General features: G+C 40.0%; 1 protein-coding gene across 1 annotated transcript; it reads right to left on the bottom strand.

Moving 5' to 3' along the window:
* Nucleotides 1-2,499: 2,499 nt before the first annotated feature.
* Nucleotides 2,500-23,186, bottom strand: LOC134670632 (NEDD8 ultimate buster 1-like). Its single transcript, XM_063528437.1, has 13 exons — nt 22,908-23,186; nt 21,854-22,113; nt 20,850-20,950; nt 20,130-20,248; nt 19,575-19,732; nt 19,305-19,501; nt 18,794-18,918; nt 18,360-18,523; nt 17,323-17,491; nt 6,868-6,960; nt 6,114-6,228; nt 5,859-5,949; nt 2,500-4,233 (listed from the first exon to the last, which is right to left on the bottom strand). The coding sequence occupies exons 1-13, from the start codon at nt 23,031-23,033 to the stop codon at nt 4,107-4,109; spliced, it is 1,845 nt and encodes a 614-aa protein (XP_063384507.1). The 5' UTR covers nt 23,034-23,186; the 3' UTR covers nt 2,500-4,106.
* Between the last annotated feature and the right edge of the window lie 1,557 nt (nt 23,187-24,743).

Below are 24,743 nucleotides of genomic sequence, written 5' to 3'. Positions count from 1 at the left end.
TAAGAACCAATAGAATATTGTCCACTAGAGCTGCGCTGAGCGAAAATAGGTACCTAAATAAATAGGAATTCACATAACATATGCCGCTGTATTTCTAAGTTCTAAGCAACAATTGTGACAATTTAAACATGTACACTAATTATAGGTGATTAAATAGGATTGTAATCAAATTATATTAATGAAATAAAAGTAATTAATTAAAATACAGTGAAACCTGGATAAGTGAGATTTCAAGGGACGAGCAGATTTGTCTCACTTAAAGAGGTTTTCCACTTACCCGGGCTCTCAGTTAGCCAGGTGCAAATAAATTTCTGTCTCATTTACAGAGGGTCCCATTAATAGAGGTGATAATAGAGGATATATCTCAGTTGTAGAGGTGGTTAATAAGGTATTTTGTAATTATCTTTAAATGTTTAGGTAAAATAATCCTTGTCCCTAAATAGTTTTAATTCTGTTTAATTATTTCTTTGAATTTATTTTAAATTATTTTCCAAAGGATAGATTATTTTCAATTAAATTTGATACGGACTTCAGATCTTAGAGATTTATTAAATGAAAATTTGTTTATTCTTGTTCCTTATCAAGATTTCAGCTTTCGTTTCGATAGTTTTAACTGCATAAAGTAACTAAATGAAACGTGAAGTCGTTTAGACACAATTAAGCAAATGCGGAATTTGTGGATAGACTGAGAGTTAGTAAGAATACGGAAATAGATCAATAAAGTCCAAGTTAGAGAGGTCATAGATTGACGTTATCTCAGATACAGAGGTAATTCAAATAAAATTCTTAAAAAAACAATAAGGAAAATATAATCTTATATATATAGTCTCACTAAAAGAGGTAAAATATACTCTCTGTCTCAATTATAGAGGTAAATGTGACTATAAAATCACAACAACTAATCCCAGTTATAGAGGTTCGTTTTATCTTACTAACAGAGGTAATTCAGTGCTAAAGTGTCGGGACCGCACCATGAGTCCCAGCTATAGAGGTTTCTCACTTATCCAGGTCCCACTTATCCAGGTTTCACTGTAATATAATTTATTTCATAACACACGCATAACACAGATGTGGACGAATAGGTACAGGAAAGCAGACAAAATACCTATAGGTATGTGGGGGTGAATCAACATCAACTCTTAATAACAGTTAGTTGCCAAGATAATGTCCCCTGCGTTACTCTTAAAAATTACAATTTCAACTACAAACGTAAAAAATGTCCATTAGAATAAAATTCACAGCAAACATTCCTCTCGAGAAATCGTTTCGCATTGGTCTCCTGCGTTACCGTCGGTAACTCAATAGTTGATTGACCCGAATATCAAGAGAATGTCGATGACAATAATGGGGACGGTACTAATCCATATTCTACCTTAATATAACAATGTATTGTGTTTAATACACTGCTATTTAAATTTCATTTTGTTTTAATAAGAGTTTAATTCTTTTTGGTCAGGGCTCCCCAAACCCCGTCCCGCGGGCCAAATCTGACCCGCGAAGCGTTCCAATCCGGCCCGCGAGAGCCGGGCTCCAGGTGTTCAGCCCTAAAAGCAGCAACCAGATACACCCCTCTTTCCCCCTCGCCGCCGACGGTGGCCCGCGCGAAAATTCTGAGGCGCAATATGGCCCTCAGGTATAAAAGTTTGGAGACCCCTGCTTTAGGTAATATGAATGAATTAATTAACCATTAGTCGCCGATTTCTTTTTTTTTTTTTACGAGACGACATCGTCTGACCGAGTTATAAATAAACTAACATTTAATGTTTATGTAATCTACTGTACTTGTATTTTAAATACACTATACTTGCCGCAATAAGTGGCGAGTCAGGTCATAATGCCATCTTTTTCACCCTTGGTTGGTCTTTACAAGGGTAAAGGAGATAGCATGATTACAGTCGCCAGTTGGTATTGCGTAAAGTATAAGATAAATGCATTTTAAATATAATATACCTAATATGGACATTGCAATATAATTTTACCATTTATGGTACAGTCACGGACTTAAATAGGGTATTATACTGTATTTAAAATAAATTATTTTACACCATGCATAAAATAAAGCACCAGATAATTATTAGAAAAACACAGATAGGAGTTATTTTTAAATACAAGTTCTATTTAATAAATCGGATAGAAATATAAAAAGTAGGTAAGCTGACCGTGACGTCACGATGTAATGTTTCATATAAATTCCATATAAGCAAATCGTTTTGTCAGCTCTAAAAAAGTAACTGATTTGACTAGTAGGAAAATACCCTATTGTTGAGCCATTTAGGGTTCACTTTACATGAGCATTTCTCAAAAAGTTTGTACATTTCGATCACCTCTTAGATTTCTATAAAAATTGGTATGCTGGTAAAGTACATGAAGCAGAACAACTTCCACCATATTTCCCAAAATGTCCCAGAAAGTTTCTATGAAACATTCCTGTTTTGTTACCAAATTTCCTTACACATTTGGTAACAAAAAAGGAATACTTCATAGAAACTTTCTGGGACATTTTGGGAAATATGGTGGAAGTTGTTCAGCTTCATGTACCTTACCAGCATACCATTTTTTATAGAAATCTAAGAGGTGATCGAAATGTACAAACCTTTTGGGAAAGGCTGACATTGGACATTTTATACCGTTTATTGGGAACCAAATTAGCTTGAACACTAATTGGTTCAACAATATTATTCCGATACTGTACAGTCAAAGAATTTAATTTACTACCCATTTTGTACTTTGTCACAGTGACAACCGTATGAGGTCTCTAGCGGCTTTCATATTGATTGTCACTGTGACAAAGTACGAAATGGGTCGGAAATTAAATTCTTTGACTGTACATAGTTTCTAAGATATACCATTTGCAGTCGTTAGTTTAAGGTACTTTACTTATATCTTTTCAGAAGTATAATATATTATTTTATTTTGTACAATATCAAAGAAAATGTGAAAGTTACATATATTTTCAGATATACACAAAATTGTTGTGTACATATAAGTAAACACGAAATGCCTATTTTTATATATGGCCTCTTAATACTTACTAGGTTACTAAAATACAAATAATTTTCCTTTCCACGAAATAGCAGTTTAGTTATTAATAATATATCAAATAATATTTGATTTCTCATTCCAAAACCAGCACCCAAAAATATATTTCTTTTTTACACAAGTTTAGGACAAAATATAATTGAGGGAGATAGAGGTAGACTTTTACAACACTGTATTACCACGAAAACTTTCTACGTCTTAGTTAAGTAGCTAAAGTAAGGACGCTAATCACAAAAAAATTCGTACATTGACCCGCCATGTCTCTCTCTATCGCACGCGCATATTTATATCGCTGTCCCACTCATGATGCCGGTGGTCAATGCCACTGTGCAAGCGGAACAGCGATATAATTATTCACGTGCGATAGAGATAGGAACTGATGGGTCGATGTACGGAATTCTCCGTGATTAGCGTTCTTACTTTAGTAGTTAATATTAGTTAATATTAAATATATAATTTTTATGACGTCTCAAGAATTATATTCCTAAGTGGCAATGACTAATATAAAAAACGGCACATCGTCAAATCAATGACAACCGAAACTCACTAATTTCTATCACAGTTCAGAGCCATAGTGAACCTTACTTATAGAACACTGATGTCGTGTCCATACATGTTGATTTTTATACTTTTTTGTTTACACGGTTATAGATCCATACGTATTTAATTAACGCATTAAAATTAACTACTTGATCAGATAAAAGTTACATTTTGTACGGTAACGCAGCAGAAAAGTTTGCTTCCATACAAAAAAAGGTGTGTCCCTGATTATTGTACAGCCAGCAGCAGAAGTTGCTAAGCGGGTGAGGTGTTTAAAATAACTTTGACACGCTCTTTATTCTCGTAACAATAAAGTCGCGTCAAGATCATTTTGAACACCTGGCCCGCTTAGCACCTTCTGACTGTATGTGAGCACTCTTTAAAAAAAATCAACATGGTTTGTAAAAATCGATTTTCCTTTCTATAGTCTAGGGACACGAAATCATTGTTCTAAAAGTTGATTCCCCCAAATGTCTGAAGACGCTTCGACGCTCTAAAGTTACAAAGGAAATTAGACCGTATACCGTTTAGAGTAGAGACTTGTATTGCGCGAGGAAGTCCTCCTCGTCAACCAGCGAAGTGTCCAGATGGTCGTCTTCGTCGTGTTGGATCACAGATGTCAGTCTGTTTAGAGCCTGTTCGCGTTCTCGCTTTCTGTAATCATCATCATCATCATTTCAGCCTATATACGTCCCACTGCTGAGCACAGGCCTCCTCTCATGCGCGAGAGGGTTTGGGCTATAGTCCCCACGCTAGCCCAATGCGGATTGGGGACTTCACATACACCTTTGAATTTCTTCGGAGATGTATGCAGGTTTCCTCACGAGGTTTTCCTTCACCGAAAAGCTAGTGGTAAATATCAAATGATATTTCGTACATAAGTTCCGAAAAACTCATTGGTGCGAGCCAGGATTTGAACCCTCGACCTCCGGATTGAAAGTCAGACGTCATATCCACTCGGCCACCACTGCTCCTTAATACTGCTACTTAATATCACAGAATAAATAATAGTACTAGGTACAGAAGATTCACTCTCTAACAAAATGCGTCTGTTACAATTAGGACAAATATGGCCGCTAGGTGGCGACAGCGCCACGCGCGGCTTATGGCTAGCCACCAAAATTGGTGTGGAACGGATGTACTTGTAGCTACCTGTTGCAAAGTGACAAAATCGCGGAGTAAGCCACGCCTGGTAATATTACCATGAATTTAAATGAAAAATAATTGGAATACCCAAGACAGTAATTTTTCCACTTTTAAGTCTATTCTAAGCTTAACAATAGTACTATTAGAAGTATTAGGACAAATTAAATTATTTTCAGAAAATATTTTAATTTGGTTTTATTTCAACTAGAAACACTACTATACTAATATAAACACTACTATACTAATAATACATATATAAACTGGCCCGGTGACCGAATGGCACAGGCAGATGCCGCGATAGCAGAGGACGCTGGTTCGATTCCAGCCTGGGGCACTGGAGGCCTTGGTCACATTTTCTTAGTATATGATATTTATTTCAGTTTATAAATTAATAATAGTATCGTTCGCAGACATTTCGGCTTGTTATAAATTAAATTATTACCATGAAGTCAATAATATCCTACAGGGTAAGTTTTTTTCACCAGCCAACTATGCGTAGTGAATTTATAGGTCAAATACTGAACAGCTTTTACTATGGGACTAATGCCGAAATTGCAAAAAAAAAATTGGCTGTCCCATAGAAATCAGCGGCATCATATCGACCGGAATATTTTTACGCGATTTCGGCAATGGTCCCATTATAAAAGATGTGTAACCATCTGTAACCATCTGCTGAAAGATTTTTTTATTATTTGGTCATCCAACAGCTATGACATTAACCTTTTGAACGCCACAGACGGCAATTGACGTCAACGCAAAATAGTGACAACGACGCCAAAGATGGCATTTTATCGTCGATTGCTTTTTGATGAAAATCTACTGAAAAACACCCCACTCTTAGGTTGGCATTATTTATTCACAAAACTAAAATTTTACCTCCGTTGCGTCAGTGACACGGCAAATGGATGCGCCGTTTGGCGTTCAAAAGGTTAACATAGAAATTATAGTAGATACAGGAAGCCAATTATAGGAACTCACAGGTAGTAACATCATACCAAACTAACAGAAATCTTACCCTGTATAACTGAGTTGATACTCAACATAAGCCTCAAATCAAAAAGGCGGTTTAACTCCTAGAACCCTAGGGTTCTTCTCGAGCACTCTGTATAATCGATGTTATGAAAAGTACTTACTTTTTTTCATCCCTCTTTCTCTTAACACGTTTCTCCTTTTTGGCGGTGGAAGCGGCACTGGTGGAGGGGTTCCCGGCATCGGTGGTTATACCTGTAAATTTAAATGTTAATTCATGATTTAAACTAGGTTTAAATTAAATATCGCGAATGAAACAATTGGCTCTCACAATTTTGCTTACTAAAATTGATAACCTTATTACCTTCGTGTGGTAGTCATTAAAATTGTGAACCTTATAACGAGGACATAAGGCCTACCTTCGTGTGGCTGCCCCTTGCCGGCGACTAGCAGGTCGACGGCGCCGCTGACGTGGTTGTGCGCGCGCCTCAGGGCGTCCCTCGCCTCGTCGGCCGAATACCCCATCGCTTCCAGCTGCAACACCCGCACATGACATTTAGGGCCCAGCCACGACTATGCGCGACCGGCGGCGGCGGCGGCGGCAACCACGAGTGGGAACTGATCGCTGTGTCTCGTTCCAACCTATGGTTGCCACCGTCGCCGCCAGTCGCGCAATATTGTGGCCGAGCCGTTAGGTTTCATCGTTCACGAAGAAAGCGACTACCTAGACCGGATCTATATCTGAATCCCTAAAGTCTTTTCTCCTATTTTTGCATTCCCTAATATTGTTTGTCATGATGATCAGTTGTCCTAATCCTAACACTAAACCTAACCTAACCCACTTTTCTGGCAGGAGTTCGTTTTCGCGAGGGTCGCAGTATTAACCTGAATTGATTGTTAGGGCATGTGCCCATTAGGACAACCCAGTTAGGGAAAGTGACTTTAGGACAAACGTTGTTAGGGATTCAGATGGACACCCACCTAGACCAGGGGGCTAGCCAAGATGACAATTGCACAACGACTAACAAAAAGAAAAATGTATCGGTGTGACAGACGCTAAAGCAAGGACGCTAAGCACGAAGAATTGCATACATTGACCAGCCTGCTCCTATCTCTATCGGGACCTAAAGGTACCTTTTTCCGTGGAACGTCACAAATCTCGGGATACATTACCTCGGCAACCAGTTGGTTGTCCGGCTCAACAAGGGACTCCTCTGAGCTCGGCGACTCACTCTCCGCTTCCTCCTCAATGTCACTGTCCTCCAACTGTGAATAACAATATTGTTATAGTTCGTCTTTTTAGCATTAGAAATAAGGTAAACAATCTTGAAGTGTCTTTTAATTGGAAAACGGTTCTCTATTGTTTCCCAAATAGTTTTAAGTCATAATGTATTGTTTGTCCGAATTTTCGTTAGTCATAATTGGTTTTTCTCAGAAACGCGTAACTTTTCAGGATTGCCATAAAACAAACCTCATCATCATCATCTCAGCCATAAGACGTCCACTGCTGAACATAGGCCTCCCCCTTTTTTGGGGGGTGAATGCCATAATCGCCACGCTTGGCAGGCGGGTTGGCGATCGCAGTCGAGTACACCGAATTTGAGGGACGCTGCTGCCCGTCTACCGGTGGTCTTGGACGTGGTTTAAGGACATACTCGGGTCCTGGACGTAGTTTAAGGACATACCCGGGTCCCAATACAAAACAAACCTAACCTAACCTATCTATAGAATTACCTTACGAAAATCCTGAAAAGTTAACGGTTTAAATTTTATGACTAACAATAATATGACAAACAATACATTATGACTTTAAACTTTATGGAAAACACAGGGACCCCTTGAAAAACTCATTTTAAAAATAAGTTATGGCAAATATGTTACAATCATGAATCTAATACGATCATTTATATTCTTCTGCTTTCATAAGTAATACAGTGGAACCTGGATAATTGCAATCTCAAGGGACCGGCCATTTTTTGTCAATTAACCAGGTTTTTCATTTAAGCAGGTCGCGTCAATTAACGAGGTTCAAAAAATCGTTGGGTCAATTATAGAGGTTTTCATTAATAGAGGTTGCGTTCTGACAAATTTCTTTTATGGAGGTGCAAATAATCATTTAAAGTAGATTTACACGCTTACGTTCTGGGTTTCTGGTCTATATATTGCTTCTGTCTATACTTGCACTTTTACACTACATTAATTACCACTTTATTTTCTTATCATTTGGGTTTAAAAAATTCCCTTGAATTGTAAAAGAAAGTTTAAAGTTTTATTAGAATGTAAAAAGCATACCTACTTTGTTTTTTATTGATCAAAACTATTTCACCTATTACAGGCTGTGATAGATACCCAATAAATAAATTGAATTCTGGATGGAGATATAAATAAAATGATCATTGCTATTAAAACATTGTTTCTGCTGTCTACAACTACATTATTTCAATTACAGAGGTAATAAGTAAGACTCGTTTCAATAATAGAGGTAAAAACAAGAGCAAAAATAACGGATTTTTTTAGCACAGTGTCAATTATAGAGGTCTTAAGTTGCGATGTGGTCAATTATAGAGGCAAAATTACGAAAAGCACAAAAATCTAAATTGCAATTATAGAGGTTCCAAAATTTCAATTATAGAGGCCTTTTGGTCTCAAGGGACCGGCACCGGACTTTTGGTTGCAATTATTGAGGTTTTCCATTTATCCAGGTGCCAATTAACCAGGTTTCACTGTAGTTACTGATTTTTAAAAAGCGTTTTTCAATTAAAAGACATTTCTAGATCGCTTACCTTTTTTTGCAGTTCTTTCTAATGCTAAAAAAAACGAACTATAGTATAGTATATTTAATAGTTCCATTCCTTCAGTGAAGCGAAAATTAGCAAGTCTATTTTTTAACCCACTTTGATCTCGATTGTTTTGTTTCACATTCAAGTAGCAGGTTTGTGATTTGTCTGGGTGCTTAAGTATCTATTACGTATCATCTATTTTTACTGTTTGTATTGTTAGCAGCCATCCTAGATAAGGTATGAGTTCTATAAATTAAGTGTCTTTATTTTTTGATATACTGTAAATGTATAAAACGTGATACCATGTGTGAAATTGCGCGCAAAATTTGATATATCGTCTACTTCATTTCTATCTGTGAGTACCTGTAATTGGCTTTGTATTGTTACCTAAATCTATATAATGTTGAGGCGAGCTCATGTTCCACACGGTTTTCCCATCTCTATAACTAACGGCCTTCGCAAACACCGAGTTTCCGAGAACTGCCGACAGGCCCGCGCGCGCCCCCTCGAGTCGAGCGGCCGCGCCAACCAGTACGAGCCAGACACTTCTAGCGCACGGTCACGTCACTCGTCCTTACGTTTGCCGCTCTCGCGAGTTCCGTATGACTGCCTAACCGACGCGTGTGATATTGTTATTATCGTATCGTACTCTGTATCGTGTTGTGATTTGTGATCAATAAATAATTATAAACTTATTCGTGGGTTTCCGTTATAAGTACTAACCGTTCTCAAAGGAACCCACAGTGGTGACCCCGAACATGGAAGGTTTAAATAACAATGAAAATGACTCCGAGGCTGCCGCCGCCGCTGCCGCGGCCGGTGCCGCCGCCGCCGCCGTCGCAGCCGCCGCCGGTGGTGCCGCCGCCGCCCCTACCGGTGGTAACGCTGTGAATACTCACCTTGGCACTGGTGCTACCGGTGCTCCGCTGCTTCCCGCCCACGCCGCCGTCCACGCTGCCGCCGCTGCCGCTGCGGCCGCCCATCCGACATCGCCGCTAGTGCCGCTGCAGCCGCCATCTGGTTATGGTTATGAGGTAAGCCGTGTTGGGATTCGAGTTCCGCCTTTTTACCCCGATCACCCCACTGTATGGTTCGGTATAATAGAGGCTCAGTTTCACGTAAACAATATTACCAGAGAATTAACAAAATTTTATTACGCAATAGCCCAATTGGACCCCAAAACCGCCACAGAGGCGGAAGAAATAATTACGTGCCCTCCTGCGAACGAACCCTATACCAAACTCAAAAATACACTAATAGCTCGATTCTCGGAATCCAGTGAAGAGAAAATTCATAGACTTTTAGAAAAAGAGGAAATTGGGAGCCGCAAACCTTCCTCTTTCCTACGACATTTGAAGTCTTTAGCTAAAGGAGCAGGATCAGATCAACTGATCAAAACCATTTGGATAAGCAGGCTACCTACACATATACAAGGAAATTTAATTTCCCAGCCCTCAACAATGTCATTGGACGACCTTGGCGACTTAGCCGACAAATTGTATGGCATAACGCCGAATAACCACCACCATCTGGTGCAACAAGTCAATTCGCCGATGCAGTCACAATGCAATTGTAACAACGCAAACTCTGCATGCGCCGTTACATACAATCAGAGTTCCGCAAGCGCTTTACCTTCTAACCACAACCAACCTTTTGATATGCAAAATATGCAGATGCAAATCAATGAGCTTACACGAATGGTTGCTGCCCTCGGTCAAACACAACGAAACTCTGATCGTTCGTACTCGCGCAATAGGAGCAGATCCAGGTCCCGCGCCCGCTACGCTAGCAACGACTTATGTTGGTACCATACCAATTTTGGTGCCAATGCACGCAGGTGCGAGCAGCCGTGTAAATTTGTTAAGGAAAACCAGCAGTAGGGTTGCTAGCGGCGGTAAGTAACCCTACCAACTTACCAAAAATTTACTCTAACCGCCTTTATATCATGGACCGGACAACCAAGAAAGATTATCTTGTAGATACAGGCTCAGATGTGTGCGTCTACCCGTATAAATTAATTGAACGGCGGCGCCCTACATCTACATACGAACTTTATGCTGCAAATCTTACGCCGATAAAAACATATGGAGTAATGACAATCAACCTCAACATCGGACTTCGACGCGACTACACCTGGTCATTTATTGTCGCTGATGTCGGCAGACCTATCATTGGAGCTGATCTCCTCGCACATTACGGTCTCCTCGTCGACCTTAAGAAGAGATGTTTAGTAGATTCTACAACTGGCATGAGTACTCCAGGTAGGTCTGTCATTATTGATGACTCCCCATCCGTCAAGGTCATCTCAGGTACAACAATTTATCATCAGCTTTTAGCTAAATTCCCATCTGTAACGAAACCGACCTGTAACATCAACAACTTTAAACATAATATCCAGCACCACATCAAAACCACTCCAGGTCCTCCATCCGCCTGTAGAGCTAGACGTCTTCCGCCTGAAAAGTTAGAAATCGCTAAAAAGAAGTTCGATGAGCTACTCCAGCAAGGTATTATAAGACCCAGTGACAGTCCTTGGGCATCTCCACTCCATATGGTGGCCAAGAAGTCGGGAGGGTGGCGCCCTTGTGGCGACTACAGAGCACTCAACGCCCGCACTCTACCGGACCGCTACCCACTCCGTCATATTGAAGACTTTGGTATGTCTCTTGAAGGTTCCACCATCTTCAGCAAAGTAGACCTGGTCAATGCATTTTACCACCTACCTGTACACGAAGAAGATATCCAGAAGACAGCAGTAATCACACCTTTTGGCCTCTTCGAGTTCCTTAAAATGCCGTTCGGTCTTCGGAACGCCGCGCAGACCTTCCAGCGCTTCATAGACGAGATCACCAGAGACCTACCATTCACCTTTCCATACCTTGATGACATATTAGTAGCCTCCGCTGATGACTCCCAACACCTGGAACATCTCAAAGCCCTTTTTCAGAAGCTCGAAGAATATGGAGTCATTATAAACACTTCTAAATGTTTATTTGGCCAAACTCAAATTGATTTTTTGGGATACAAAGTATCAGCTTCTGGCATAGAACCTCCTTCATCAATGATTGAAGCCATTCAACAGTACCCGAAGCCAGCAACGGTTAAATCACTTCGCAGATTTTTAGGAGTACTGAACTTCTACCGGCGTTTCCTCAAAAATGCTGCTAAAACACAAGCACCTCTCAATAATCTACTCAAAGATGGCGTCAAAGGCAATGAACCTGTACACTGGTCTTCTGAGGCCGATAATGCATTCGAATTATGTAGACAAAGTCTCGCACACGCCACTAGACTTATACATCCAAAACAAAACAGCGAGCTTTCTCTCTACACGGATGCATCAGATACTGCCACAGGGGCTGCCCTTCATCAAAAAGGAAACCACGGCTGGGAACCGATTGCGTTTTTCTCAAAAAAACTGACCTCAGCCCAAACCAAGTATAGCGCATATGATAAAGAACTGCTCGCTGTCTACCAAGCCATTCATCACTTTAGGCATTGGTTAGAAGGAAGACATTTCACTATCTTCACTGACCACCGCCCATTGATATTTGCGTTTCAACAAAAACCGGAAAAGTGCAGTCCTCGTCAGTTCCGCCACTTAGAATTCATCAGCCAATTCACAACGGATATCAAGCACATCAGTGGCAATGACAACATCGTCGCTGACGCTCTGTCAAGAGTCGAAGCCATCAGTCAACCAGTAGGTTATCAAGAACTTGCTGCTGCTCAAGCTTCGGACAGAGAGCTACAACAGCTTCTTAACGATAACCAGACAAGCCTTTTAATCAAGAAGATCGTATTCCCTGATACGAACACACCAATTTTTTGCGACACTTCTACTACCGTGGCTAGGCCATACATTCCAACAACACTCCGACGACAGGTGTTCAATTCGCTGCACAACTTAGCACACCCTGGAGTTAAAGTGACAACAAAGCTAATCACCGACAGATATGCGTGGCCCGGAATCAGGAAAGACTGCACTAATTGGTCACGTTCGTGCCTCGCTTGCCAAGCATCCAAGATCAACCGCCATATTACGGCCGCACCCGGATCATTCGCACCACCGAACACCAGATTCGAACACATACACGTCGATTTAGTTGGACCCTTGCCCTATTCCCGGGAATACAGATACCTTCTTACAGTAGTGGATCGATTTTCAAGACTGCCAGAAGCTTACCCTCTAAAAAACATGGAAGCAGAAACCGTTGCACAAAAGTTATTCTCTGGTTGGATATCTCGCTATGGCGTACCACTTCGCATAACTACAGACCAAGGCAGACAATTTCAATCAGAACTGTTTTCATCTCTGTCTCGAATATGTGGTTTCCAACATATACATACCACTCCGTATCACCCAATCGCAAATGGTTTGGTCGAGCGTCTTCACCGGCAACTTAAAGCAGCCCTAAGATGCCATAACAACCCATCATGGACAGATGATTTACCAGTTGTCATGATGGGCCTCCGAGCAGCCTACAAAGAAGATATAGACGCTACTCCAGCCGAAATGGTTTTCGGCCAGAATATCAGACTGCCTGGAGAATTTGTATCACCTGCAACATCCATGGTTCAACCTCAGTCAACATTCGCATCCTCACTCAAATCAGCATTTAATCGATTAGCACCAACTAAAACATCCTCTCACGCAAAAACATCAATCTTCGTTTACAAGGAGCTAGCTTCAGCTACACATGTATATGTCAGACGATTTAACAAGACAGGCCTACAGAATCCGTACGAAGGACCTTTTAGAATCACTGACAGACAAGAAAAAACCCTCACCATTACCGTCAACGGCTTGCCTCGCGTAGTTTCTATCAACAACGTAAAGCCAGCTTTCATCGACACGGATCATACTAGTCCAACTCATACCCCTGATCGACCTGTTCCTATACCTATCAATGAACCAGCTCCTACTTCGCCACCACCTGCACCTGCCACGAAACAGCGAAGTTCCACTACGACCAGGACAGGTAGAACTGTGAGATTTCCTGATAAACTAGATCTATAAATAAGATACCTTTTCTCTGGGGGGGGAGTACTGAGGCGAGCTCATGTTCCACACGGTATTCCCATCTCTATAACTAACGGCCTTCGCAAACACCGAGTTTCCGAGAACTGCCGACAGGCCCGCGCGCGCCCCCTCGAGTCGAGCGGCCGCGCCAACCAGTACGAGCCAGACACTTCTAGCGCACGGTCACGTCACTCGTCCTTACGTTTGCCGCTCTCGCGAGTTCCGTATGACTGCCTAACCGACGCGTGTGATATTGTTATTATCGTATCGTACTCTGTATCGTGTTGTGATTTGTGATCAATAAATAATTATAAACTTATTCGTGGGTTTCCGTTATAAGTACTAACCGTTCTCAAAGGAACCCACAATGTTTTTGCAGCTGTTGGTACTCCTTACAAAATAAAATAAATAAAATAAAAATAAAATAAAAATAAAATACGGTTAACCTTCTGAGACTAAATGTACATATCGTGCAATCCACAGACAAGACATCCTCCAGACTGCGCATAGTAGCGCTACCCCCTCTGCCACAAATATACGACAGTTTTACTCCATTTTCGAGTCAGTGTCTTTGTGTGACGCCTGTGTCTTTGAACGGACCAGTCACGGCACGGGACTCGCTCACCTCGTCCCCCGCACCCCAGTATTTTGGGCAGCATAGGTTTCATGAAATAATTGCTCGAAACTCCGTCTAGAGGATTCCTAGTCTATGGTGCGATCTAATTTGAACTTTTCATGAACCATATAAAGTAGCATTTCTTTTTAAAACAAACGAAATTCGTTCTAAGTTACTTATTGAATAAGGCTCAAATTAAAAATTAAAAAAGTTTATATGGTGGGTCTTTAAGGGGAAAGGTTATAGGACGACCGCTTCTCCGTACAAACCAGTGAACGCATATATTTAGTATGGAAACCGCCTTTAGGAACATTACCGTTCAAATTCTCGGGCCAAATTAGCACACATACACAATTAAGCCTACATTCAAATAGGACGACGCGTTTACAGAGCCTGTAATCAAAGCTGGTAAACAAAATAAGAGTCATCTTTATTACTCTAATGGTACATAGCTAAGTGTAGATGAAATGCATATCATGTCAATAACTACCAATCAGCGACATTAATCCGCTAATAACCTTCTTGCTGTACGTACTGGCCGCTTAGAGTTCGCGGTTCATATTTGATTAGAATATGACTTGGACAGGGATAGGTTTATGCCATACAGTGAAGAACCAGTCAAATAATTCACGTATAATAATTTAATGCAGATTAAAAGATAACTAGTTAAAATGTTGTTATGACATGACAGACTAACTCAACATAAGTAAATATATATCATTGTTGTATAAATGTATTCCGCTATAATAAGTATTTTGTATATTTTATTATCTATCTGTATGGCAGTGCGAAGTCACGTTCAGGTATAGTCTGTCCGTTTTTCTAAGATCAAGTACGCCACAGTAAATGTATGGCGAACTTGATCTTAGAAATCGGACTGGCTATACAGTCTGCAAAATTTACATGGGTACAAGAATCGGGTCAAAAATATTTGAACAGGCGGAGTCACAATAAATCCCCACTTTCAGTTCAGAATATTTTATATGTATATAGCCGGTCAAGCAAGTTTGTCAGTAGAAAAAGGTGCAAAATGAAAATTTTGTATGGGACCACAGCCGTTCGCGCGGTGTACTTTCGTTTGGGCCAAATACTTTTCGCCAAATTTCACTTCCCAACAAACTTATCGCAATAGTTTCATTTCCCAAAGGAACCTTTAGCAAAGTGACACTTCGCATATAATTTATTTGGTCAAATAATCATTTGGCATGATTCTACTTTGTCAAATTGTATTAGGACAAAAACTTATTTAGCAAACGTTTTTTATTGTCTAATATTATATTCCAAAAAGATGTTTGGTCAAAATTGTCACTTCGCAAATTTGACAAACAGGCATCTCTATTTAAAGTACTTTTTGTAATGCTAATATAGGTACGTTAAATTCTACGTAATTTGGGTGGGTTCGGTTAGGTTTGAACTGCGATCCTCACAAAATGGAACCGCTATCAGAAAAGTGGGTTAGGTTAAGTTAGAATAGAACTGTGACCCTCACAGAATCGAAATGCTATTAGAAAAGTGGGTTAGGTTAGGTTAGAACTGCGGTCCTTACAGAAACGAAATACTATGTACTAGAAAAAGGTCATCAAAGTGGATTAATTAATTTAATAGAATAACGAGAAGTAAAGAATTTGCATGACATAAGTATTAAACTAAAATGTGGTTTACATATTGGTGGTTATTTAATATTTTTGGGTTACAATGATTACTTTGGTGTTATTTGCTTTAATAAAATAGCAAGATGTAACAAATTTGGTTATCATTTTACATTAAAATGGAGTTTTAATTTTAGTGATCATTTACTACATATTTTTGGCAGTAAGAATGTTTTTTTTGACGTTACATTTTACTATGTATATGTAATGATCAATTAAATACCAGACAAATAAAATTCTGCAGCCTCCTCTCTATTGGTATGTAAATTATATGCCACGCAATATTTTGGGACATGGAAGTTATGCTTAATGATACATTTGACTAAATAATATTTGGGAAAATGAAACTTGTCTAAGTAATTATTTGCTAAACAATAACTTGCCAAAAAAGACTATTGCTAACTAAAAATTTGCGATAAGTTGTTTTGCCAAACATTTTTTTGGGAAATGATAATTTGGGAAACATAGTTTGGGATGTGATACTTTGGGAAACGTTTTTGGCCCATTCAATAGTAAACCCAAATGTATCATTAAGCATAACTTACATGTCCCAAAATATTGCATGGCATACAATTTACATAGGTACTAATAGAGAGGAGGCTGCGGAATTTGCTAAAGGTTTCTTTGGGAAATGAAACTATTGCGATAAGTTTGTTGGGAAGTGAAATTTGGCGAAACGTATTTGGCCCAAACGAAAGTACACCATTCTAGATATCTTGCCAGGCATCCACTCAATTTCATGTCTCTCTAATTGGACGCTTTTTTCCATAGTTCTCTGCGAATAGCATCTTGTGGGAATCTGAATGGAAAGTAATGTAAAATGGCAATACCAAATTTGATTATTAATTTGAAATAAGTAGGTAGTTTTTTTATAGCTCCATCTCATGAAATAAAAAAGGAAAATACAAATCTGTAAGAAGGAATTTATTTATAATTATATATAAAATACCTAAACCAAACACAAGTTAATAAAATAGTCTACTTCATTTGGCATAACACCATCCCTATTATCCTCGCAATTTAAAAAGTCGTATGTTGTTATGAAAGTCGTATGCAGTTGTTACGTTTTAGCTTAGCACGGTAGTATTGAAAACAAATCGTCATGTTTTTTCCAAATTTTACTGAAGTTATCTGTTTACTACAAGTGAAAAGTGATTCCACTGTCCTTGGTATGAACTAAAATAACTTCTGCAGCACTTCACGACACATGAATATATTTTTAATTACAAAAAACGTTGTTTTTATAAATCAATTTAGCCATTTGTCACTGACTGTCATCTCGGTCGCGTACTGAGATTGCCAATCGAGCAGTTTGTAAGTACCGCCTATCGCGGGGTAGTTTGCGTTGGGTCATAATTGAGCGGACAGAATACTTCCATGTATATCATTTCGCTGGTACAAACGTATTTGTTGTCTATTGAATTACAAAAAAAACTGCTTTAACCCTTTATAAGTGTCAGAAATTATGCAAAATTTAGCCCTATTACTATGAAATAAAGTTCAACATCAAGTGGGAAATATATTCCCACTTCCTTATAAAAGCTTAAAGGATAATCTCACCAGTTCCGGCTGTTCCTGTATCAGCCTGACGCCCTCTGCCACGTGGTTGTTGGAGCTCCTCAAGGCCAGAGTGGCTAGACGCCGCGTATACCCCATCCCGACCAGAGCGTCAACCAACTGCTTGTTGACTGGAGTACCGTCCACGCAAATGCCTAGGGCTTTGCTCTCCCTGAAAAGAGATAAATAAATATCAGGGGACATCTTACTTTCTTGGCGGGAGGTGCGGTGAGAATCGGCGTGGTACATGAGTGGCCTTCAGCTGCCGATGGACTCGCTCTATCATACCATTGGCGCAAGGGTGGTATGCGGTTGTCCTGATGCGCTTCGAGGAAAAGGTTTGTGTGAGGCGGCGGAACAGGTCGGACTCAAATTGAGTTCCTTGGTCTGTTGTAATTATTGACGGCACGCCGAAACGAGACACCCACTCTCGTATGAATGTATCAGCTACTTCCTCCGCCGTGATAGTACGTATGAGCCACACTTCCGGCCATAGATGTGATGGTTACTTTCCCTTGTGTTCGCCAGGTCTGGTCACACCTTATCAGCATTCATATTCACTATACCTGTCATGTAAGAAAAGTAGCCCTCAATCTACCAGAGGCCGCAAGAGGCGACGGCCGCCCGCCATGCGCCTGGTGGACAAGTATAGAAAGAGGGATCCTATCTCATCGCATAATAATTGATTGTCATAATGTAATGTTACGCATAAATCTCTTTTCGCATATTTTCTCTCCAGCTGAAACAGAAAGTATTTTCGAAAATATTTTGCATGGGTTGTGTAGAATAGGGTAGGTTAGGTTAGATTTGTGTTATAATTTTTCAGAAATGTTAATATTTCCAGCACAATAACAATTATGCGAAATGAGTTTTATGCGTAACATTACATTAGGACAATCAATTATTATGCGACCCAATATGGACCCATAGAAAGAAACCTCAAGAATGCCACGAACCCAAGATCGTAGGACTTGGCGCAGGACAGTGAGGAGACCCGACCCCAAATAATGGGACCAGGGGAGGAAGAAGATTGACTATACCTGTCCTGCTTGTGCTTGCGGCGCTGCAGGTCCCGGGCGGCGGAGGTGTCGGCCAGGTAGTGGTGCGCGGCCGCCACGTCGCCGCGCGCCGCGCGCAGCCCGCGCCGCGCGCAGCTCAGCGACCAGCCCAGCTCCATCAGCGCTGTCACGGCACCGTCGTCCACCTGACATGCAAAGTAAAGATGCTCTTATACTGTAGGCGCAGTATAAGGAAGGTGTGTTTTAGTCCTCCATCCATCATGCCAACCATAATGCGCTTTTCAAAGTTGTCCGGCTCTCGTCTGACCACGTGTCCAAAGTAGTTAAGGATCCGCTAGAGGCAAATGGCTGATAAACGGCACTGGATTTTAAATTCCGTCAGGATTGACGCATTAGTGCGGCGCGATATAGGATAAATTATGCTATGAAAATGTAGTAATTTGAATAGCGCTTACCCTAAGTGAGTTAAGCTCAGTCTCCGCTTTCTCAAGCAACCGACGTGCTTCGTCCCGCTTGTTCTGATGGAAGCTGACGATGCCCTGCAGGAGGTGCAGCCGCATCATCAGCGCCCGCTCGTTGGCTGGAAGAGAGTGCTGTCGTGAAAACAAGGTAACTAATGTGCGCGACGCCAACACTAAACATTTCGTCCGCCAAAACGGCAAGTTATTAGGATCATTGATAGTCAAAGAAACTTCAATATAGTAGTTATACTACTTTAGCTATTAAATGCGTTTTCAAGAGTATTAAAATAGTTCGACAAGAAATTGTAGAAAATTATTGAGGGCGCCACTTCCTACGTAACTGTCACATTATTGACGTAAAATGCTTAAATCAAAAGCTTGTAACTTTTAATACAAGTGGAAGTCCCTTTCTAACAAAAGCTGTCAAAAAAGGACTTCCACTTGTATTACAAGTTACAAGCTTTTGATAAACAGGGCACAGATGTACATTATTTCATTTAGGTACCATCAGTCCCCTTCACCGCCAGCACGCGTCCATGGTCCTCCCCATAGCTCCGCTTGAGCGCGCGCTCCGCTCTCGCCAGCCTCGCCGCCGCGTCGCCCGCCGCGGCTAGACTTTGAAGACACAGGTAGCACCACGCTATATCCAGCTGTAGGACGGCCACGTTGTCGACTGACGCCAGGATTGATGAGCTGCATTCACTGTGAAAAATTGTGATATAAGTGACCTAACTTTCACACAGACAGAGAGAGACAGAGATGTTAATAATGGTACCTCAGTTGTCTATCGGCTTCTAGCAGCAGCACTAGAGCGAGCGGGTAGTCCTTCTTCTTAGCCGCCGCTCGCCCGCGTTCGTGTAACGCCAGCCCGACCATCAGCGCTCGCCGTTCCGCTGCAGGCAACTCCACCGTCTTGCCTGATTGGTCTTCCAACTAAAAAAAAAAATATTAGTCTTATAAATCCTTCCTCTCTCTCCTCTCCTGACCGATTTCAGCCACAGCGACTGTGTGCTCTGGAGTAGCCAATATTTAATTCGCGGTATTAGAGTGTAGGTTATAAATCCTAAGCAAAGAATCATTGTAATACAAAACCGAGTCACACAAATCTCGAATAGATGTTTTTTCCAGCCAAATCATCTTCATTTCGGTATTGTACTATGGCATAGACAGAGGAATAGATGCTAAACACTCGTAAAGTAGTACTAATTTGCCAAACTGCTAACAGAATTTCAGTCTACACATTCACCATCGAAAAGTTCATCATTAGCGCCACAGTTACAGCTTGGGGTGACCTCTGACACCTTTACGAAGCTTCCTGCAAATTCCTTACCTTAATATACTCTTCATCCTCAAAATCATCAGCATATTCTGAGAGCAGCATGGCATCGTCGCGTGTAGACTTCATTTCCAAATACATCCGATCTTCCTTTTTGGCTTCCTCAGGGTTTACTACAGAAACATACAAGTGTATGAGATAAACCATAACAATGAATATTTTGTAACGGACTAAAGGTTGACTATTTTCTTTCAGAATGCCATAATAAGGGTGTCAAAAATTATGCAAAATCGAACCTGATCGCTTTGAAAAAAGTTCATGTTTGTGGGAAATATATTCCCTCTACCATATAATGAAAAGGGTAATGTTTGTGGGAAATATATTCCCTCTACCATATAATGGCTTAAGGTCATAAAACAAACTAGGTGTCGTTAGTTGTTGCGGTTTGTTAAATTACGGCAAAAAAAAAGGTTATATCGGTTTGGTGACAGACAAAACTCACTCATTACTACAGCACAGTAGGTACTACCAAAACAAAGTTGATTTATGTTTAGGTAATATTTTTTTTTGCAATTACTGAATTTTGATTGTCACCAGAAGGCCCTGCCACAAACTAAGTTCAACGTGTTGCCTCCCTGTCTCACTTCCGTACAAATTTACAAGTGCGACAGAAGCACCACGTGGAACGTGGTTCACAGTGGGCCCTCTGATGTTACTATTCCATTTTGAATAGACACCATTAGTGCGAAGGTTTGAAAGAGACATGGTACTCACCAGCCATAATTAGAGCCATGATTTGAACCCCGTTTTTGACTCCCTGATCTTCCAGACTTGGAGCTGGTTGTATAACTTTGCCATTATATATTAATTTCACGCTGAAAAAATCAATATTATATGCAAAACATTTAATAAATTATTAAAAAAAAATACAATCAGAATCATTCTTGAATCCAGGCCCATCCTTAGCAGGCAGGATCACAACCAAAGGATAAAATGGCCATTGTGTAAAAGCAACTAAATAATTAAACCGGGCAAGTGCGAGTTGGACTCGCGCACGAAGGGTTCCGTACGATAATGCAAAAAAAGGCAAAAAAACGGTCACCCATCCAAGTACTGACCCCGCCCGACGTTGCTTAACTTCGGTCAAAAACAAGTTTGTTGTATGGGAGCCCCACTTAAATCTTTATTTTATTCTGTTTTTAGTATTTGTTGTTATAGCGGCAACAGAAATACATCATCTGTGAAAATTTCAACTGTCTATCACGCTTCGTGAGATACAGCCTGGTGACAGACGGACGGACGGACGGACGGACGGACGGACAGCAGACTCTTAGTAATAGGGTCCCGTTTTACCCTTTGGGTACGGAACCCTAATACCAGAAGGCAGTTCCATAGTAGGCTCTATAAGTGAAACCCATTACAAATTTTCAATTAAAAACTGACTGACTAGAACTTTATAACTTAAGGTCGAAATTCAGGGCTATTTTATTTTATTTAATGATCATTATAAGCTCCCATGAGCCGTGGCAAAATGCCGGGATAACGCGAGGAAGAAGAAGAATAATTATTATAAAAAAAAGTAGCTGTGTCAAAAATATACAAGCCAAAAGATATAAAGGCTTTCCAGAGAAGGGTCCTTATGCTTCATCTCCATTAAGGATGTTTCTGTGAGAATTTCTGTTGGAATTTGAGATGGAAACATCCTTATTGCACTTGAAGCATAAGGATCCTTGTGTCATGGAAAGCCACATATGTATATCTAATATGTTAGACCTTACCGACTCTCACTAACATCCAACGCTTTAGCCACAGATTCTATCAGCCCCTTGCCCACCGACTCCAACTTCTGTTGTATCTTCAGCACCTGTGGCTTCTCCCCTGGCACGGTAGCCTTCACTCGGAGAGTAGCCAGTCCCGTCTCCTTGAACTCCGAGTTAGCCTTCGACCGGTCAATGGAATGGAGCTGCAACTCATGCAGTGCGCTCAAGACTTCATTGTCGGGGAGAGAGAGTTCTGTTGCGAACTTTTTAGAGAGGTCCTGTAATTTTATTTAATAAGTGTATAGGCATTTTCACTTAAAAATGTACCATTTACTTTTTTTCAAAAATCCATCAACTTTTGGGTTATTTCTACTCAGAATCACAAGGACTGTCGATTTAAAAAGAAAAAAGTGTGTCCCAAAAAAATTACAGTTTTGTAATGCATTTTGTATGGACCATTACAAAATTGACACCCAAAATTTATATGAAAAACTGGGGGCACCTTTTCACACAAAACATATAATAATTTATTGTTTATGATGCTATAAAAAATACAGGAGCAGACAAGATGTTCATAAATATCTAAATTTAGATTCACATAACAAAATATTCACATTAGGACAAAGGATGTCTTGAAGTAGAAGCACATTTCTAGAGTACTGATTGTAACACTGTATGCTGTGTGCATGTGCAGTCGCCATTGTTTATATTGGTTAAGTAAAGGTGCTCAAAAATATCTGAACACGCTCTCTAGCACCTTAGATACATGTTCAGATATTTGTGACCCACTTGGCTGCTCTAATATATCTGTTTACTAATCAGTAAGGGCATTTACTTGTGTAATGACACAAATATTTCCTGAGTCATGGTTCTTTTCTATGTAAATATTGTTATCTGAGTGCATACAACAACATTGCATCAGTTTGAAAACTGCAATTTTTTAGAAAAAATAACAGAATTTTCATAGAAATTACGTTGCAATAATTCGACACGCCGTTCTTTTAACTGCTCGGATAAAATCATTACAAATCTAAGAAAAAAAATGCAACAATTGTGCAAACAAAGAACTAACCTTTAAACTCTCCGAAATAGATTGATCAGGCAAAGTAAATGGTGACTCCCATAATTTTATTCTTTCTTCGTTCAGCTTTGCTCGCAATTTTATCAGCAAATCTTCGTGCTGCAGATTCGTTTCCATCTTGTAAAATTAGGACGAGATATAGTATGATATCATATGAGGACGTGAGACAGTGAATTGCAAAATTCGAAGCTGTGTTTATATTTTCGTTTCTCCAAATAAGTTAGGAGGAAAAAATACAAGGAAAACAATAAATAGCTTTGACAGGTTAGAGACGTTCTTGCATATTTTTTTTTTTAAGTTGGATAAATTTTAGTTGCTTTCAAAATTATCTCTTTGTAGGTATTCCTTTATTCAATAAGAAGTGATAGTAGTTAGCGCTAATATAATACTTAATCGTTTCTCCTTGAAATAGTTTATAAACATTAAAATACGTTAGCAAACGACATAAGAACGTCTGCGAACGTGAGGCGAATGTACATGAATCCGTGCGAGTATCCGAGTAAATAATCATTAAAAACGCCTAAGCGATGTCATCCAATGTTTATTTTGGTAAGTTGTTTTGGTTTTGATACAGCTGTTAAGTTTTTGTTAGTGCCGATAGATGGCAGCAGCGTTACTTTTATCAACCTTTAATACTACCACCCACACTACTTTAAAATCGTAGGCAAATCGTAGGTATGGCTAAAACTAAAACGTACTTAGTGGTTATACATATTCTCTTTGCACTCACAATTCAGATTACAGTAGCTTTGAGTATACCCAGGCAACTACGTCGGATGTCCAGGGCATCTTGTAGCGGTACTAATATACTAAAAACCGGCCAAGTGCGAGTCGGACTCGCGTTCCAAGGGTTCCGTACATTACTAAATTTTTAACCGACTTCCATTTCATAGAAGGAGGAGGTTCTGTATTCGGCTGTGGCTATTTTTTTTTTTTTTTCTATGTACGTTCACCGATTACTCCGACATCCGTAGTCCGATTTGAGTAATTCTTTTTTTGTTTGAAAGGAGCTACCTCCGAGTTGGTCCCATTTTAATTTGGCTCTGTTCTGATGATGGGATCCATGAGGAATTGAGGGAACTCCTCAATTTTTAAAGGCACATGCATGGTGATTTGGGTGTTTTCTTAAGCAAGTCGAGCCTTTTCTCCCGAAAACCACCACTTTGATGAAGTAGACCTGATGATGATGATTGTTTTGATGATAATGATGATGATTTTAAATGTAGTATGTTCAGCGATTACTCCGGCACCTGTGATCCGATTTGAGTAAATCTTTTTTTGTTTGGAAGGAGTTGCCTCCTAGGTGTTTCCATATTATTTTTGGTTCTGGTCTGATGATGGAATCCATGAGGAATTGAGGGAACTCCTCAGTTTTTAAAGGCACGTGTAAAGTGATTTCGGTGTTTTCTAAAGTAACTCGAGCATTTGCTTCCGAACACCGCCAATTTGATGTAGTGCAAGTGTAGCCTTACCACGAGTTTGACATTGACATATTCGCTAAGTTAGCGACGCTGATCGGGGGGGTTGAGGGATTGGGTCAGTGGCGGGGCGGAGGATGGATTTAGTGTAGTGACAGGAATTATAATTTCCCAGACGGACTCGAGAAAATTCCTGATTACATATTTATTAAAGTAGATACACGAATTTAGTGTTAATCATGATGTCGTTTTTCATTCATGCGTCGCGCTCTTAACAATGCGTTAAAACTAAAAATGGAAAAATAAAAACTTTTTACAAAAAAAAGAAAACCGACTTCAAAAAGGATGAAATAAAATATTATCCTTTTTAAGTCTATGCGTTACCAACTGATATGTTTGAAGTCGGTGC

The sequence above is a fragment of the Cydia fagiglandana genome, chromosome 14, assembly GCF_963556715.1.
Source record: "Cydia fagiglandana chromosome 14, ilCydFagi1.1, whole genome shotgun sequence".
Lineage (NCBI taxonomy): Eukaryota > Metazoa > Arthropoda > Insecta > Lepidoptera > Tortricidae > Cydia > Cydia fagiglandana.
Note: the sequence above shows the minus strand (reverse complement) of the source record. Positions and strands in the feature narration are given on the sequence as shown.